The sequence below is a fragment of the Aedes aegypti genome, chromosome 2, assembly GCF_002204515.2.
Source record: "Aedes aegypti strain LVP_AGWG chromosome 2, AaegL5.0 Primary Assembly, whole genome shotgun sequence".
Lineage (NCBI taxonomy): Eukaryota > Metazoa > Arthropoda > Insecta > Diptera > Culicidae > Aedes > Aedes aegypti.
Window position 1 is genome coordinate 439,418,678 of NC_035108.1, and position 15,161 is coordinate 439,433,838.

General features: G+C 36.8%; 1 protein-coding gene across 6 annotated transcripts in view; it reads right to left on the reverse strand.

Moving 5' to 3' along the window:
- Nucleotides 1-3,924: 3,924 nt before the first annotated feature.
- The window catches only part of LOC5567988 (probable phosphorylase b kinase regulatory subunit beta), a 34,845-nt gene continuing 23,608 nt past the window's right edge, over nucleotides 3,925-15,161 (reverse strand). For all 6 annotated transcript variants that reach the window (XM_001657766.2, XM_021847857.1, XM_021847855.1 and 3 more), the window contains 4 exons: nucleotides 6,198-6,302; nucleotides 6,009-6,134; nucleotides 4,877-5,943; nucleotides 3,925-4,819 (listed from right to left, as the gene is read on the reverse strand). In XM_001657766.2, the coding sequence (XP_001657816.1) occupies nucleotides 4,303-4,819; nucleotides 4,877-5,943; nucleotides 6,009-6,134; nucleotides 6,198-6,302 (1,815 nt within the window). In that variant the 3' untranslated portion in view covers nucleotides 3,925-4,302. The remainder of the gene's footprint in view (nucleotides 4,820-4,876; nucleotides 5,944-6,008; nucleotides 6,135-6,197; nucleotides 6,303-15,161) is intronic.

Consider the following 15,161-nt stretch of genomic DNA (forward strand, 5'->3'; position numbering starts at 1 on the left):
CGCGAAGTACCAAAAGCGATGTGAGGAAGAGCCGAAATGTATGCAGGATGACAGCCATGCCAGTTCTCTGATACTATCATAGGATTCTAAAACTTTTGATAAACTCTTGATTTAACAACACGATAGACTCTTGATTTAGTAACACGATAGAGTGTGCTCTTGCTACTACATTGGAAAATTTTACCGCTCAAATGACGGTGACATCATATTTAAACTATAATTTTAAAAATTGGCTCAAATTTCAGTCTTAACACTTTTGATCTTGTTTGACGTTCACTAGGTCGAATAAAACGCCACATGGATTCAACTTGTTAACACGGGGGTTGTTTTTATCTGACATTTTGGAGGGGTCTCGAAAACCAAAATACATTCAAAATCGGAGTTTAAACTAAGAGGTGTGACAAAATCTCAAAGGACCAAGCAAAAAACCGGCAAAATATTTTTTGAGCTCAATCGAACGAAAACCATTCAACAAGTGAGTAAGCATGAGTCTCTGGCTTAAATTTAACCGTTTGTTACTAAAATTGGGACGAGACTTTAGAAAATTCAACGATCATTGACACAAGAGCCATAATGTCATCCCATTTATCCGCCTGCATTCATACAACACGCATGACATTTATCGTTCGTGGAAAATAACGAGCCATGAACAAAAACAAGACAGACACACACCACCCACTGTTTGGCGCCGATCACTGAGTGTCAACACTTGTAACATTCGCTAACCCACTCTCACTCTGAAAAAAAACAGAGGCGAATATTTTTTATTTTCTGTGCTATGTTTGCAACAGTGGCGACTCGTAACCTCACTTTCTACCTGTTCTACGACTCTAAAAATGACTATTTCGCCAAATTTAGATTATAAATCAAAAATTTATTCATCAAAATCGACGTTTCTAACAAATCTCTACTCATTATATGCAAATTTGTTACTGAAATTCAAGAATTTCTATTCGTGGAACAGGTAGATTTGAGGTTAGGGAATCGCCAAAGAGGTATTCAAATAAAATGCATTATTTCGAATTTTGTTATTTATCCTGATATTTTTTATGGTCAAACCATAGCTACTATTGCAATAAAGAAGGCTATATACTAAAATCAACATATCTTTAAAATTTTGTTCAATTTTTTGCATGAGCGGGTTTTGGCACATACAAAAATACCTAGTGACCCAATACCGGGTACCCCCGTTGGTTTGAACACATTTAATCTGAACACTTTTTAATCTGTACCCCGCTATTGCACGTCGATCAGATTAAAAATGGTTCAAACGTCATTTAGCTCATGGAACGGAGTGAAGTGAGATGGAACGCTGTGGAACGGAACGCAGAATCAAAACAAAACAGTGAAAGAGGTAACCAGAAACACGTTTCCAGGGTGACTAGATGTTCAAATTAAAAATGAACCCCGATGGTTTGCATGAGATACCGTTCAAATTAACGGGGGTGCACGGTAAACGCTTATGAGGTCTTGTGTTTTCAATGAACTAATCTACGATGACGTCACGCTGCAACTTCCAGCGGGAAGAAAACCTTTACTGCGGGCCATGTTTACAGAAAATGAACGATTTCGCTGAAAATTCATCCACTTCATGTTCATTCAGTGAACATTCCTTCACTGGATGTTAGTCCGGATGTCATTTTATGTAAACGTGGCCCGCATTTAGAGCGGAAAAGAAAAAGAAAATCGACAATAAAAGAAGACCGTGGATAAGTCCGTATAAAGAATTAATTTATCAAATGAAAATAATGCCAGACGACTTCATTTGAAAGCTGTTAATATAACTAGAATATAGGCCTTTTCATGTGACAGATCCGTCTATGCATTTGTTTACATCGGTGGAGGACCGGTGCTAACACGGGCCTGTCAATTTCATAGAAGAAATGTCAAAGTGCTTCCCGATCAGCTGATTTGAGACGTCATTTGAATAGGCCTATATCCGTGCGAAAAATGTTAGTTTTTGACACGAAAAACAATTTTTACACTAGTGAACGGAAATAGGGGCACGAACGGATACTGGTGCACTGATGACAATTATTTCTAGATTTTTTTTCAGAGGTTGCTCGAACTTGATAAATTTTAATTACAATGAATAACAAATACTGTCAACTCTTCCTTACTCGATATTTCTCCTAACTCGACGAAATGCGCGGTCCCTTCAATCTTCCATACTTCGATACCGCTGTAAGTCGATACCTTTCTAGCTTCATGTTCCCTAACTCCCATGTAAGTTTACCTCTCTAACTCGATAATTTTCATAAGAACGAAACGAAAAGGTTCCAAATGTCCAAAAATTTAATGATTTTTAATATTATTATAAAATTGATATTGAAATTAAGGTTTACTGCCTATTTCTGGGTGATATTTTTATGTTTGCAGATTGTTCAAAATGTGCCATCTAGGAAAAAGGGGTGAACAGCTGCAAATGAGCCAGGATTGTGCATTATTCCTGTAGCGCAAGATTAGAAGCTCGTATTCAAGTTGTTGGTGATGGTATCTCATCTTCATAAACAGACAAGCAGCTCATCTTTCAACGATTTAAACGAAAACGCGAAATAAATCGATGAACATTTGCTCTTAATATGAAATTTATTGTTTTGATCATCCTATTCTATTCCGACTGCCTGCTGTTACGAATAACGCGTTCGGTAGTTTATTTAACAATTCGTTCAGTAATAACTCACGAGCATATTGTAATTTTTTGAGTGCTGCGTGTCGATTAAAATTACAGATTGCTCGGTAATTCTTAACTTTACCGGAAGCATTACCGAGAGCTCAGCGGTTTATATTTTGGTAAAAAAAATTACCGGTGTCGATGATATTTTCTAAGTGTGTATATCTCGATACCTTCCTAACTCGAAGGTCTCTCAATATAGAGTAAGAGAGAGTTGACTGTAGTACGTTTTTTGGTGAAATTAACCATCTTGGTAGGTACTTTTATAACCTCAGTAACAGCGGAAAAGTCTGTCTAAGACTTGTTAGTTCCTATGAAGCATTATTAAATGTCGAGCTTTGGTAAAGCTATATAATTTATCCAAATCTCTTAAAAAAAATCGTTTCGCAAAAAACTCAATCGTTCAGCCCATCTTTGGAATTTAAATTATAATAAAATAGAGCTATTTTAGCAGTTCTATGGCCAGTACAATTGAAGAATGGTTCAAACGTCTTTTAGCACATGGAATGCAATTAAGCGAAATGGAGCGTTGTGAAATGGGACGCAGAATCAAACCAAAACAGCCAGAGGTAACCAGAAACATGTGTTTCAGCTGTTGGTAGGGTGACCAAAAGTTCAAATTATAAATGAACCCCGTTAGTTTGCATGAGGTATCGTTCAAAATAACGGGAATGCACGGTACTTCCATCATAATAATGAAAGTTTATTAAAAAAAATTAGTGAGGACCTGTGTAGTATCTGCGCCTCCATCCCAGGTAAGGACTTCTTCTTCTTCTTCTTCTTGGCATTAACGTCCTCACTGCGACAGAGCCTGCTTCTTAGCTTAGGGCCCATTCACAAATTTCATAACGCTCTAGGGGGAAATTGAGGCGTTACAGCTCATACAAATTTTATAGAATATTCATACAAAAAGCTTTACGAGGGGGTAGGTGGCTGTCAAAAATGACCCCTTTTTGGCGTTATGAAATTCATGAATAAACCCTATAAGAATATAAGCACTTCCACAGCTATTAACTGAGAGCTTTCTTTGCCAAACTTGCCATTTTCGCATTCGTATATCATGTAGCAGGTACGATTATACTATATGCCCAGGGAAGTCAAGGAAATTTCCAGTGCGAAAAGATCCAGGACCGTCCGGGAATCGAACCCAGACACCTTCAGCATGTCTGTGCTTTGTAGCCGCGAACTCTAACCACTCGGTTAAGGAATTGCATGACAATGTTCCAAAGAGAAAATTAAAACACGTTGTGTAAATATAATTCAATACACTTTATATTCATTATCATTGCGATAGAAAACAGTTTCACTGACATTTAGACTAAAATTGTCGTCCTAATAATAATAGTAATAAGAATCTATGTTTAAAAGCCTAAATTTTTATTCGGTACAAAAAATGACGTACATATGGCCAAATCAGGTTTCGAAAAGTGTTCATAAAAATCTTTGGAATTTAATCGAACTGTTTCCATTAAGCCTGTGAAACTAGCATAGCTAAATCGACTAACAAAGAAACATTTAAATTTGTATATATAACTTTCAAAAGAAATCGAACTAACTTAAGGAGGTGTGCCGCAAAGCACCTGATTGATTACGAAAATATATAGAGCACTTCTATAGCTATTGCTGATCTACTGCATTCGGCAGTGGTCTTCAACGTCTTCGGCAAAGTCCTCTGTGGCGAGAGCACACCTCTGCAGCACACTGTTGACCGCAGCCCGGGCCAGATAGCCGGTGGTCTGATTTTGCGACAGCGAGAACAACGGCGAAATGTCCTTGGTCAGCGGCAAGTCATTGTCCTTGCAGTACATGTTGAACGAGTCCTCCAGCAGTAGGTCCAAATCCAAAATTTGGTTGAACCGAAGCTCCGGGTTTCGTCGCAGAATTGTCGCCACAATAACCAAAAGTTCGACGACAATTTGACGTCGTTCCGGTTGGTTGATTTTGTTCAGCATCTCTTCCACTTGCAAGGCAAAGGAGAACTCGCTACGGCTCTTGTTGGTAAGAGTGGCCAGCGCAGGGAGATTGTGTCCTTGAACTGTGATGCCGAGGGGAGTCCTTTCGAGGACATCCCAAACATGGTTATACAGTGACGGAGGAACGCGGAAGAGACAACCCTCTAGTTGACGGCGCTGTAAAGCACTGAAACTGTGTGAAAAGAGTTAGAGCAATTTTCGGAATTGAACTGGAATTGAAAGAATTTACCTATCATCAGCAGCCCAAAGACTGACGGTCAAAACCCGCAGCAGCAGTTTACGAATCGAGAACGGTGACAGATTTTCAATATCTGCATCTTCATCGCCGGTCATGGTGAGGTACAGCTTCATAGCTTCCAGAACCCAACCGACCCGGATCTTGAGAATACCTTTGAAGATATCTGGATTGGTAGCGATCAGACGACCGCAGTAGAGCACCACTTCTTGCTGCAGTACAGCATGGATCACATCGTACGGTTGTACCGTAGAGTACATTACGTTTTGAATCTCCGACGGAGTCATTGGCTTGTCGAACACAGTTTCACGTTGTCCGATGACGCCCACAGTGATTTGCTTACCATTTACCAGTACGGTCGTTATGAACGGTGAAATTGAGTCGACGATATGTCGCAACAGAGAACTACAATAGCGAACGGCACGCCAGTAGCGAAGCGTACCAGCGCGATAATACAGATCAGTTAAACGAGCATGTACGGTATCTCCAGTAATCTCATAGTTAGCACCTTCACGAAGTAAAATTATTCCTAGCAGTTGACACTGCAAGAAGATTGATTCGGTGTTCCTCAACGCTTCAATAATGTCCGGTGTCGCACGGTTCTGATAATCTTGTGCAATGATCTTCTTCTCGCGATAGGATTGAGCCCGAGGTACGTCGGTCAAGCTCTGATACCCAATGTAGTCATGATGGATCTGTGCAAAGGCACTCTCGGTCGAATCGGGAAGATCCGATTGGGACATGAAATCCAAATGTTCGATACAGGAACTTGAGATCAGGTTCTGCAGACGGCCGATACGAACCTTCATTCCGTCGCAATAACCCTTCTTCAGCATGGCAAGTAAATCGATCATCTCCTTGAACTGAGGATCACGCATGTGCTCCTCGCGGATCAACAAGCAGACCGTGGGCCTGCCCGACAGACGCCAATACTTGCCAACGAACTGAAGTTCAGTTTTGATGTCATCGATCAGCAGGGCCATGTCCCGGTACAGATAAAAGTCGGACACTTCAAAGATCAATGGGTAGCAGAGCACGGTCATTCCGCAGATGCGGTAAACCTGCAAAGGCAAATCATTGTCCAATCTAATATCTCTCTTCCAAATATCGTAGGCTATCAACCCACCTTACTAGTACCCAGAGAACCAACAGGACGCGGAGGTCTTCCAGTGAGGCCGATTTTGTCATTCACTCCCAACTGTTGGTACACGTTTATCAGCTGGTTTGAGGACCAGATTTGAACGGGTTCAACCTGAAATAACGTTGTCATAGTATCAATATCATTGGGTCGGTTTCTAGCTCAATTGTAACGTACCTCGTGCGGAGTTTGGGTTTGAATACCGTATGTGGCCATCATTGCTTGTAGACGCATCGATTCGGCGATGAGGACGATTTGCACTACCAAATCGGTAGCCGTACCCTGAACGGAAGCGTGGTTATCAAGGAAAAAGAAAAGAAATTCAATTTTAATTAACAAACTTCTCTTTCGTCATGCATCCACGGATAATGGAGGTTTCTCGGAGAAGGATTCAGAACCAATTCTTTGCTATGTTAAATAACGATCACAAGTACAAATTAGACGAGCAAACATTCAGATTCTCATGTCGTGTATGATAATGTGTTGTTAGTAACGTTACATTAGGTATATTGCACGTGATTCTTGCAATGGACATGAATGATGTACTTGGGACTATGATGTATGGAACTATAATATGCTATGAGATTGGAAAACCAAAGGTTATTTATGTCATTCTAAAGTAACTAAATTACGAGAAGAGTTTTTATTTACCATACCTACTATAATAATGTTTCAATACATAGTGCAAAAAAGGTTTGAATCTTCCACTAAGTTTTCGAGCATCATGTATATTGGTCGAATTATCGTTGTTGAAATCCATTTAATATTCTTGGGTACCAAGAATGTTTGGAATCTAGAATGACTACAGTCACAATAATCTCAGAGACAAAAAACGTTAAAGTGGAATTCCATCGTGATTTTATCTTCCCGTAAAAAAAGATGTTTTACTGGTGTTACCCATTAACGACTTCAATCTTACACTACATGGAGAACACTTTGCATTAGGTCGAACGCAGTACTCATGCACACATACACTTTCAAAGCTAGAAAGTTGTCAGCAAATCCACGAGTAGGAGAACCGCTAGTTGCCTCAATGGGGCTTTTTGTATGGAATTTCACAAAAATGGTAATAATACTCCTCCTTGGAGGCATCTGCTAACATTCAATTTCCAAACCGCTACATGACACAATGTCGAAATGAGATGTCGGTTTTAAAATATGATGAATCCAATAAGTAACTTATAAGCTCTGGTCAATGGGCTGCCATCAACATATTCAAAAGCCTATTTCTAAAGAAAAAGAATCCGAATTGATAACATATACCGTTGTTTTGCCGAGAAATTGCACCGTTTTGTACTAGAGTTCATTAAATATGCAAGAAAATACATGCTAATGATGGGCTAAGAATGAGTAAAAAAATTGTCGTTTTGTATTATATTCGTGAAAAATACAATTGAAGTTATTCCACCTAACAAATTGTGGAAGACAATTCTATCGAGAAATTAAAAAAATGACTTTAGAAACTTATTTTAATTATAAAGAAATTTTCAAAATTTTCAGATTTTTTAGAGTTTTATATTAGAATTGAAACCAAGTCTCTAATAAGAGACCTACTGCCAGCCCGTAATTCCAAGAATTTCTACTAGAATTTTTTCCAAAGCTAAACATTAAAGGGATTCGAACAAGAGATTTTCCATAAACAAAATCTTTAAAAACTTTACCGGCTATTTTGCGTGAATTTCGTTTGAAAATGCTCCTAACGAAATTTCTCCGGTACTTCAAAGTTCGAAACGCTTTTGTATTTCTTAAACGTGGAAAACCATTTGAGCTGTGACAAGCTACAATTCATGTGCGACAGGCAGACGAGGTTCATTAACGAACAAAACAAAAATAAATCAAGCAGAAGAAAATGATCATCACACATATATAGGCATATCATAGAACAAAAATCAAATCTAGTGCTTGAAGTTGTGCTAGTTTTTATCTGGTAGATTTGATTGAAATTGAATTTGTTTATGTTCAAAGAATTGAATTGAGTTGCACTTTCCATGGCAATGATTCATATCTGGTTTGTAAGTTCCAGTTCCATTTAGAAAGTAAGATATACCGTTGTAACGCGGAACTTTTCGAGGGTATGATAGATCTTTCTAAGGATTGTGTCAAGAAAAAGTTGGAAACATATTGAATAGTCCCGAAAAATGAGCTCATCTTATAAACAATATGACAAATCGAAGTGCTGTACATATTCTTGACAAAGAATATAGTGAAGTTGTTTTTCAGGGTGTCCATTAAAAATCAGTTTTCCAATTCCCGCATTTTTTCCCGGGTGTTCAAGAAATTTCTTCTTTTTTATACGATATTGACAAATTTGGAGGACATGATCTAATTTATTTATGAATTATTTTTAATACAATTAAAAAAAAACGGTTTACATTTTAAAAGGGTTCTGGACAAAAAGATTTAAAATATTTCTGCACATCTTTATCGATCCTCTCTTCCGCTAATAACTTTGAAAAATTAGATAAATCTTCAATATTTCTTATTAATGAAGAAGATATAGTAATTCTTCATCCTACGACAACAGAATCAGTTTTCTGCAATAACGCAAAGAGATTAACGATGAAGAGAAATCGATGAATGTAGATAGGCCCTTATGAAAAAAAAAACAATGCTGATTTGCTGAAATATCTAAAACACCGTTACCCCCTGGAATTCGTAGGAAGTTCAGAGAAATTATGGAAAAATATAAATGCCTGCTTTGTGCATCTAAACTTCCACAAAAGGGCAAAATTCAATAGGTTGCTATTACCTTCTAAGAATGCCTTAAGAATTATGCGTTAAACATGGCTTTATGTCTGATTTATGGAGAAATGATCGATCTGTGATGAATCTCATTTTGGATCCAAGAAAAGTTCTTTTGACATAAACAATATTTCCAAATACATGTTATTGTTCTCCTATGAAGCTGGCTAAAACTTTTGACATGAATCCAAGATTGCATCGTCCATCCTCTTTGCGTGCCTAGACCCGAATGCATGACGGTGAGAAAATTGGTTCCTAGTTGGAAAAGCTGCAAGGATTTAGATTTCATTTCCTTCAAAATTGTTTTGCACGAAATATGGAAGCAATCAGCTTTGAATGCAAACAGCTGGCCACGTGGGATGAAATTTCGGGAGTTTACTCGAAGAAGCAGCTCTCCTTGGAAACCATCAGCGAGTATAAATGCAAGTGTATAGGCAATGTATCGAAAATATTTGTACTTCTGTAAAATAGTAAATTGTAGTTGTCTGTTGAGAGTCGTAAATTGTTTTGTAGAACTTATGTTTCAGTAAATTCTGTTTCACTTTTTGTTTTTGGATGTAATTGGAGCCATTGATTGGAAACGTAGATTCAGAAAGTTAAAATGTGAATGAAGCTATCTGCGTAATTAGTGTTTGATTATGTTTTGTAATATGTGATATATTAATTTAAGCATATACAGTCTGTACGGTAAACTGAAGACGGTGAAATAAATAAGTAAGTAATCTTCAAAAGATTTAATCAACATATCAATAATCTAGTCAAATACTTTACAAAAATCTTACCAAGAGTACCTAAAGGACCTCTTTATTTATTTATTCATCAAAGAAGAAGCCATGACATTTGTTTTGGATTATTGAAAGAATTAGCTGTCAATCTGCAGAAATCTATACAAAATCTCGTCAGAGGCCTCATAAGAACCATCTAAGCCAGTGGTTCCCAACCTTTTTGGAGCTGTGGCCCCTTTCAAGTTCTACAAATATCCCGCGGACCCCTGCAAACAAAAATTGTAGAAATCTTTTTTGTTAAATAAATGAAAAAGATTTGATTGGTTTTTAGTATAAGGTGAATTAAATGCAGATCAGAAAAAGGATCAGATTCAATTATCTACAATTACAAAAACATATTCTTTCTCGTTTTTCACAGCATATCTAAATAGATCTCACAAAGGATTTTTCTATGAACAATGACATTGAAAAAAAACTGTCAAAGAACCAGTGATGAAGGTGGTGAACATGTCTGCTGAACCAGAACAAAAACAAGCAAAATACTCGCGAGTATAAGAGTGCTGTAATCTGTCGATGATAAATCTTTTCGTATGCGTATTCGGAGCTGTTCGAAGTCAATTGGGCTTTTGGTAAAAAAGGCCTCTGAGTTTTCTAGACTTCTGGGGATTTTTATTACAAACTTGTAGTTTACTGTTGATTTGATGGATGTACACTTGATTTGTCTGTCAAAACCATAATAAATCTCACCTTGTTTAATTGCACGCGAGTAAATGTTCACAAACATTTTAATATTTGTTCTGGCATGTTCTCCCGTGCAGGCAGGTGCAAACCTACTCTAATCAAGTTTGTTCGCGAGTCTGTCGTGTTTGTTTTGCGTTGGTTTACACGCGTAAGATGCTTCGTGATTTCCATCTTGGCAAGGAAACTGATTAGCGGTTTAGGGAAATCCTTCGAAAAATTATACATTTATCAATTGATATCCTTGACAGGGTCTAACAGAGATCATGTCTGCGTTCCATGTATAATATCTTCTATGCCTTCTGCATGGATCTACTATGAAAATAACAAGGAACTATTATCTAAGAAACATCTCTAAAGAATATTGCTCAAATTCTACAAAATTCTTGCAGTATAAGCTCTTGCGAAAACTCCAACAAATAATCTCACGATCAATTTGATGGCCAGGGATTAGCGTTTTATTATTATTGTCTATATTAACGAGGCTTTCAGCCCGTGGCTGGTTCACCTCGAGGGATTAGTGTTAAAGATTTCCCCAAAAATCGTCTTGAAAGGTTCCCGTGAAGATATTTTTGCTAGGCAATTTTTCGAGTTTATTGTAAGAAATATAGCAAGCATCAACTTTGGCGGCTTCAGTGAAAATTTCAAGACACTTTCTTATGGGTTTCATAGCCCATTGTATACCGTCAGATAACCTACAAGAATCTTCCCAAGAAGTACTGCTGCAGGAATATGTTAAAATCTAACAAGGAATCAAATAGAAATCCAGTTAACTGTATGCGAGTTGCGCCAAGAATTTGGGTGCAATAAGTGAAGAATTTTAAATTTCAAAAATTACACCTATCGTTCATCCCTAAAAATATGTCAGTAATTTTTTGCGCTTCCCTCTAGAAAATATCTTAGTGAAAATTTTTAATAAAACAATTTTAAATCATATTAATTCGTTTGTTTTTTTTTCTTAAATGCACATTGAATTAATATGATTTTTCTCAGGAAACTGCTATTTAAAAAAAATGTATTGCCATTTATGCTGTTTGAATGAACATTTACTATGTGTTTGTGATTAAAATTCTGAGTAAAAAGAGCTCCTGTGAGAAAAAAATTGAACGGATAATATTAAAAAAAATATTCTTATCCAAATGTCAGAGGGACATTAACTTCTAAGAATTTAAAGCAAAATCAGCCAAGGACCTTTTCTAGAGTCTACTGAAAATCTTATTAGCAATCTACTAATAACCATTTCACTGCCGTTATACGCATAATTGTCCCATGTTACTTTTTGTGCATTTTGACTTTTTGTCATCAAACGGTTTATTTTTATGTATAATTTTAGAAAACACTTATCAAAAATTAACTTTGTTCGGAAAATCAATGAAAAGCAAGCCAAGTCAATTTGTCCCATTGTTGAATTTCCACGCATAACTGTCCCACTACTGTTTTTCTACGCATAACTGTCACACTATACAATTCGCTGCGCTAATCTTGAACAAAATATTCAGTTGTGAGTTTTGAATTAGCTGGTGTTTGTGAAAATCGTTTTGAACATCTTCTTACGTTGACTTTACATCCCATGTGGAACATAACCCGTTTTATGTGTTTGTATTATCGAGATGCACTCGTCATTCATGCGAGTCTGACGTCAAATTTGATTAAAATTTTCAATTTAATAATATTATTTCCCATCGGTTTTTCAATGAATTTCAGTTAAATATTCAGGGTCAATCACAATTTTTTTCAATTTTTTTGAGCCGCCGTCATCGATTAGAAATTCACCGTAATTTTGGATACATCACGAGGAATACTGAAATAATCCCACTTGAAGAATCAGTAATTACTTTAATTTCGAGTCTATGGCTTGCGACAAATCAACTTCATAATTTAGCAAACCAAGTCCAAATAAAAATAGTTCAAACATTTTTGGATGACTTGGCCATATGCTGGGTTGGTCCGAATACCGGTTCACTGGTGAAAGTGGCCATTATATTGGCGAATCAGAAACTTGGCTTGCAACATATCAATTTTTATGAATTTGCAAATTAGGTCTACAGGTGGTTCAAATGTATTTGAATGACTTGACCACATGTCGGATTGTTCTGAATTCCCGGTTTCCTGGGGGAAATGGCCTCTAAACTGTCGGTTCTGAAACCTAGCTGGCAACATCTAAGTTAATAAATTCACAGATCAAGGTCAAAGAAGGGTAATTCAAAGGTTTCTGGATGACTTGATAACATGCCAGGTTGTTTTGGATACCCTGTTCCCCAGAGGAAGTAGCCATTATATTGGCGGTCTTGAGACCTATCTTGCGACATATCAAACTTGATGAAGTCAAGACGAAGTCAAAGTCAAGTCAAAAGAAGAATAGGATGACCTGGCCACATACTGGGTTATTCCGCATAGTTGGCTCTTCGGTGCAAGTTGCAAATATGTTGGTGGTTCTAAAACTTAATTTGCGATGTATCAAAAATATCATGTATTGTATTGCAAACAAAGTCCAAAGAAATGTCAAATCGTGTGAAGATTTGTGTCGTGAATTTTGAGTTAAATATTTACTCGGCAGAATAACCTTGAATTCGCAGATGAGTTTCTGTCAAGCCTGCAGCTGGAAGAGTCGATTTAGGAATTTATTACATCTTATAAACTCTCTTACTTACTCATGCACTCTTTCTTTCACTAACTCATACATTTTCTCACTATCACACATACAGAAAACTTTGCTTTCCATCCCAAATTTGGAAACTATAAAATCGTTTTTTTTTCACTTCTCCACACGTGGCTCCGTATGGCACATGTCACTTGAGCCTTCATTAGGTGCCTTAACATAGTCTTGAGGATATATGTTCTCTACATTCGGTACAATCTATACGTAAGAACGGTCATCCACAGCAGTATGTTTAGCACATAATTGATCACTACTCTCAGTGGGACTGTTATGCGTAGAAATTCACCGAAAACCCCGTATTTCTAGGCATAACAGTCCCACTTTGAATTTCGTAGCTAAATTTACTTTATTCCCATAATACAAACTCTTGACTCTAATAAACACGCTATTCTTTATTCTATTGTGAAGATTTCAATTCAATTTACCACACACCTGGTCAATACGAGGCCTAAATGTGTTAAAATCTTTAAACGCGTTTTTCTCGATTGCATATTTTGGAACATGGGACAATTATGCGTATAACGGCAGTTCAGTGATCTCTCAGAAAGAATTTTTAAATACTGGTCGAATATCGGTTCGATTTTCGTTAGGATTCTAGCAAAGATTTCATATAAAATTTGCAATGATTTCAAATGGAAATCTAACAATCATCTCGCCAAGAACATTGTTAGAAATCCTTAAGTACCCCTCTTGGAATGTTTCAAAGATCCTAATCGTTAAGTATCTCTCTATCACCTCACCAAAAAATAATCATAATGCAAAGTACGAATTGCAGACGGTGTTGCACCCCTTGTTAAAAATTCTAGTTTTACCCCATAGCACTTAAAATTTAAATAAACTGGTAGTCTTATGTTTGAAATACATGTTTTCCCGGAGCGTTCACCAAATTCCCGGGTATTTCCCGTATTTTTTTCGGTCATTTGTAATTCCCGGTTTTTTCCCGGTTTTCCCGAATTTCCCGGATGGATGGACACCCTGTGTTTTTCCTTAAATAGCCACAGTATTTGAAAATTTTTATGATACAATCACTATATGTCTTGTCAGATTTGTCCTTTAAAAATGTAAAATTGCAAGAATGGTGTACAGAAGTATGAAAAAAATCTTATGAATTAAATTCTTAAACATGTTGCTTTCTATATGGCGATAGTATTTTCATCAAAATTGTATAGATCTGCATATCATAACAATTGCAATAATTGCAAGAAAAGTGGAAGTTTTGACCTACATCCTTGCTATTTCAACAAACCAAGAAAATTCCAACGGCTATCTGTAAAAACAAAAATAAAGTTGAAAGCAAAAAAATAAGAAACTTTCAAACGTGAAAGTTGTTCATGGCAGGGTTTTAAATAAAAAGGTTTCTGGAATAATGACGATACTTTCTGTAGATCATACGCGTGTAAGTCTTCTTTTTCTCGTAAATATTACTCGATTACTCATTAATGTAGAGTACTAACATCAGGGCTGGTAGCGATTATTTAAGCGTTAAAAAATAGGAACTGCAGGGACCACAATTCTGAAAAATGAGACCAACCAGTTTTAGTTCACAAGAAAAACAACAAAAAGAGCCAAACAAGAACCGAGGTACGCTCAAAGAGTACTTTTACAAAGATTTTACATACAATTTTCAGAGAACCCAAACAGAATTTCCTTCGAGGGCGATTTCATGATTTTTTTTATATACATTTCTCAAGGAATTCTATCAGGAATTAACTATATTTCTCCAAAGATTTGATAAGGAATTCATACAGTGATTTTTACGCATTTCTTTAGACATACTCTCGAAATTTTAGTTCAGAGTACCTTTGAAAAATTCCAGAAATAACTCCAGAGATTCCTGTATTTTTTCCTGAAATTTCGCAAAGAAGTCCTCAGTTCTCCATGAAGAAATCCAAACATTTCCTCTAGGAATCAACACTAGAGTGCTGGGATAAAGGGTTAATCGATTGCTCGTAAAAAAAATACTGGTAGAAATTCAGGAGCGTTTTCTGAGATAATCCAGGGCAGCTTTTGGAACAAATCCCTGTGAAGGTCTTCTTCTTCTTCTTGGCAAAGCGTCCTCACTGGGACAGAGCCTGCTACTCAGCTTAGTGTTCTTATGAGCACTTCCACAGTTATTAACTGAGAGGTTTCTTTGCCAAGGTTGCCATTCTCGCATTCGTATATTCGTATACCCTGTGAAGGTATTTAGAAAATAAAAGCTTTTTAAATATTTGTCTTAAAAATAGTGACCAAATCTCTGAAAACAGATCTGCTACCAGCCCCATAAATAATTATCAT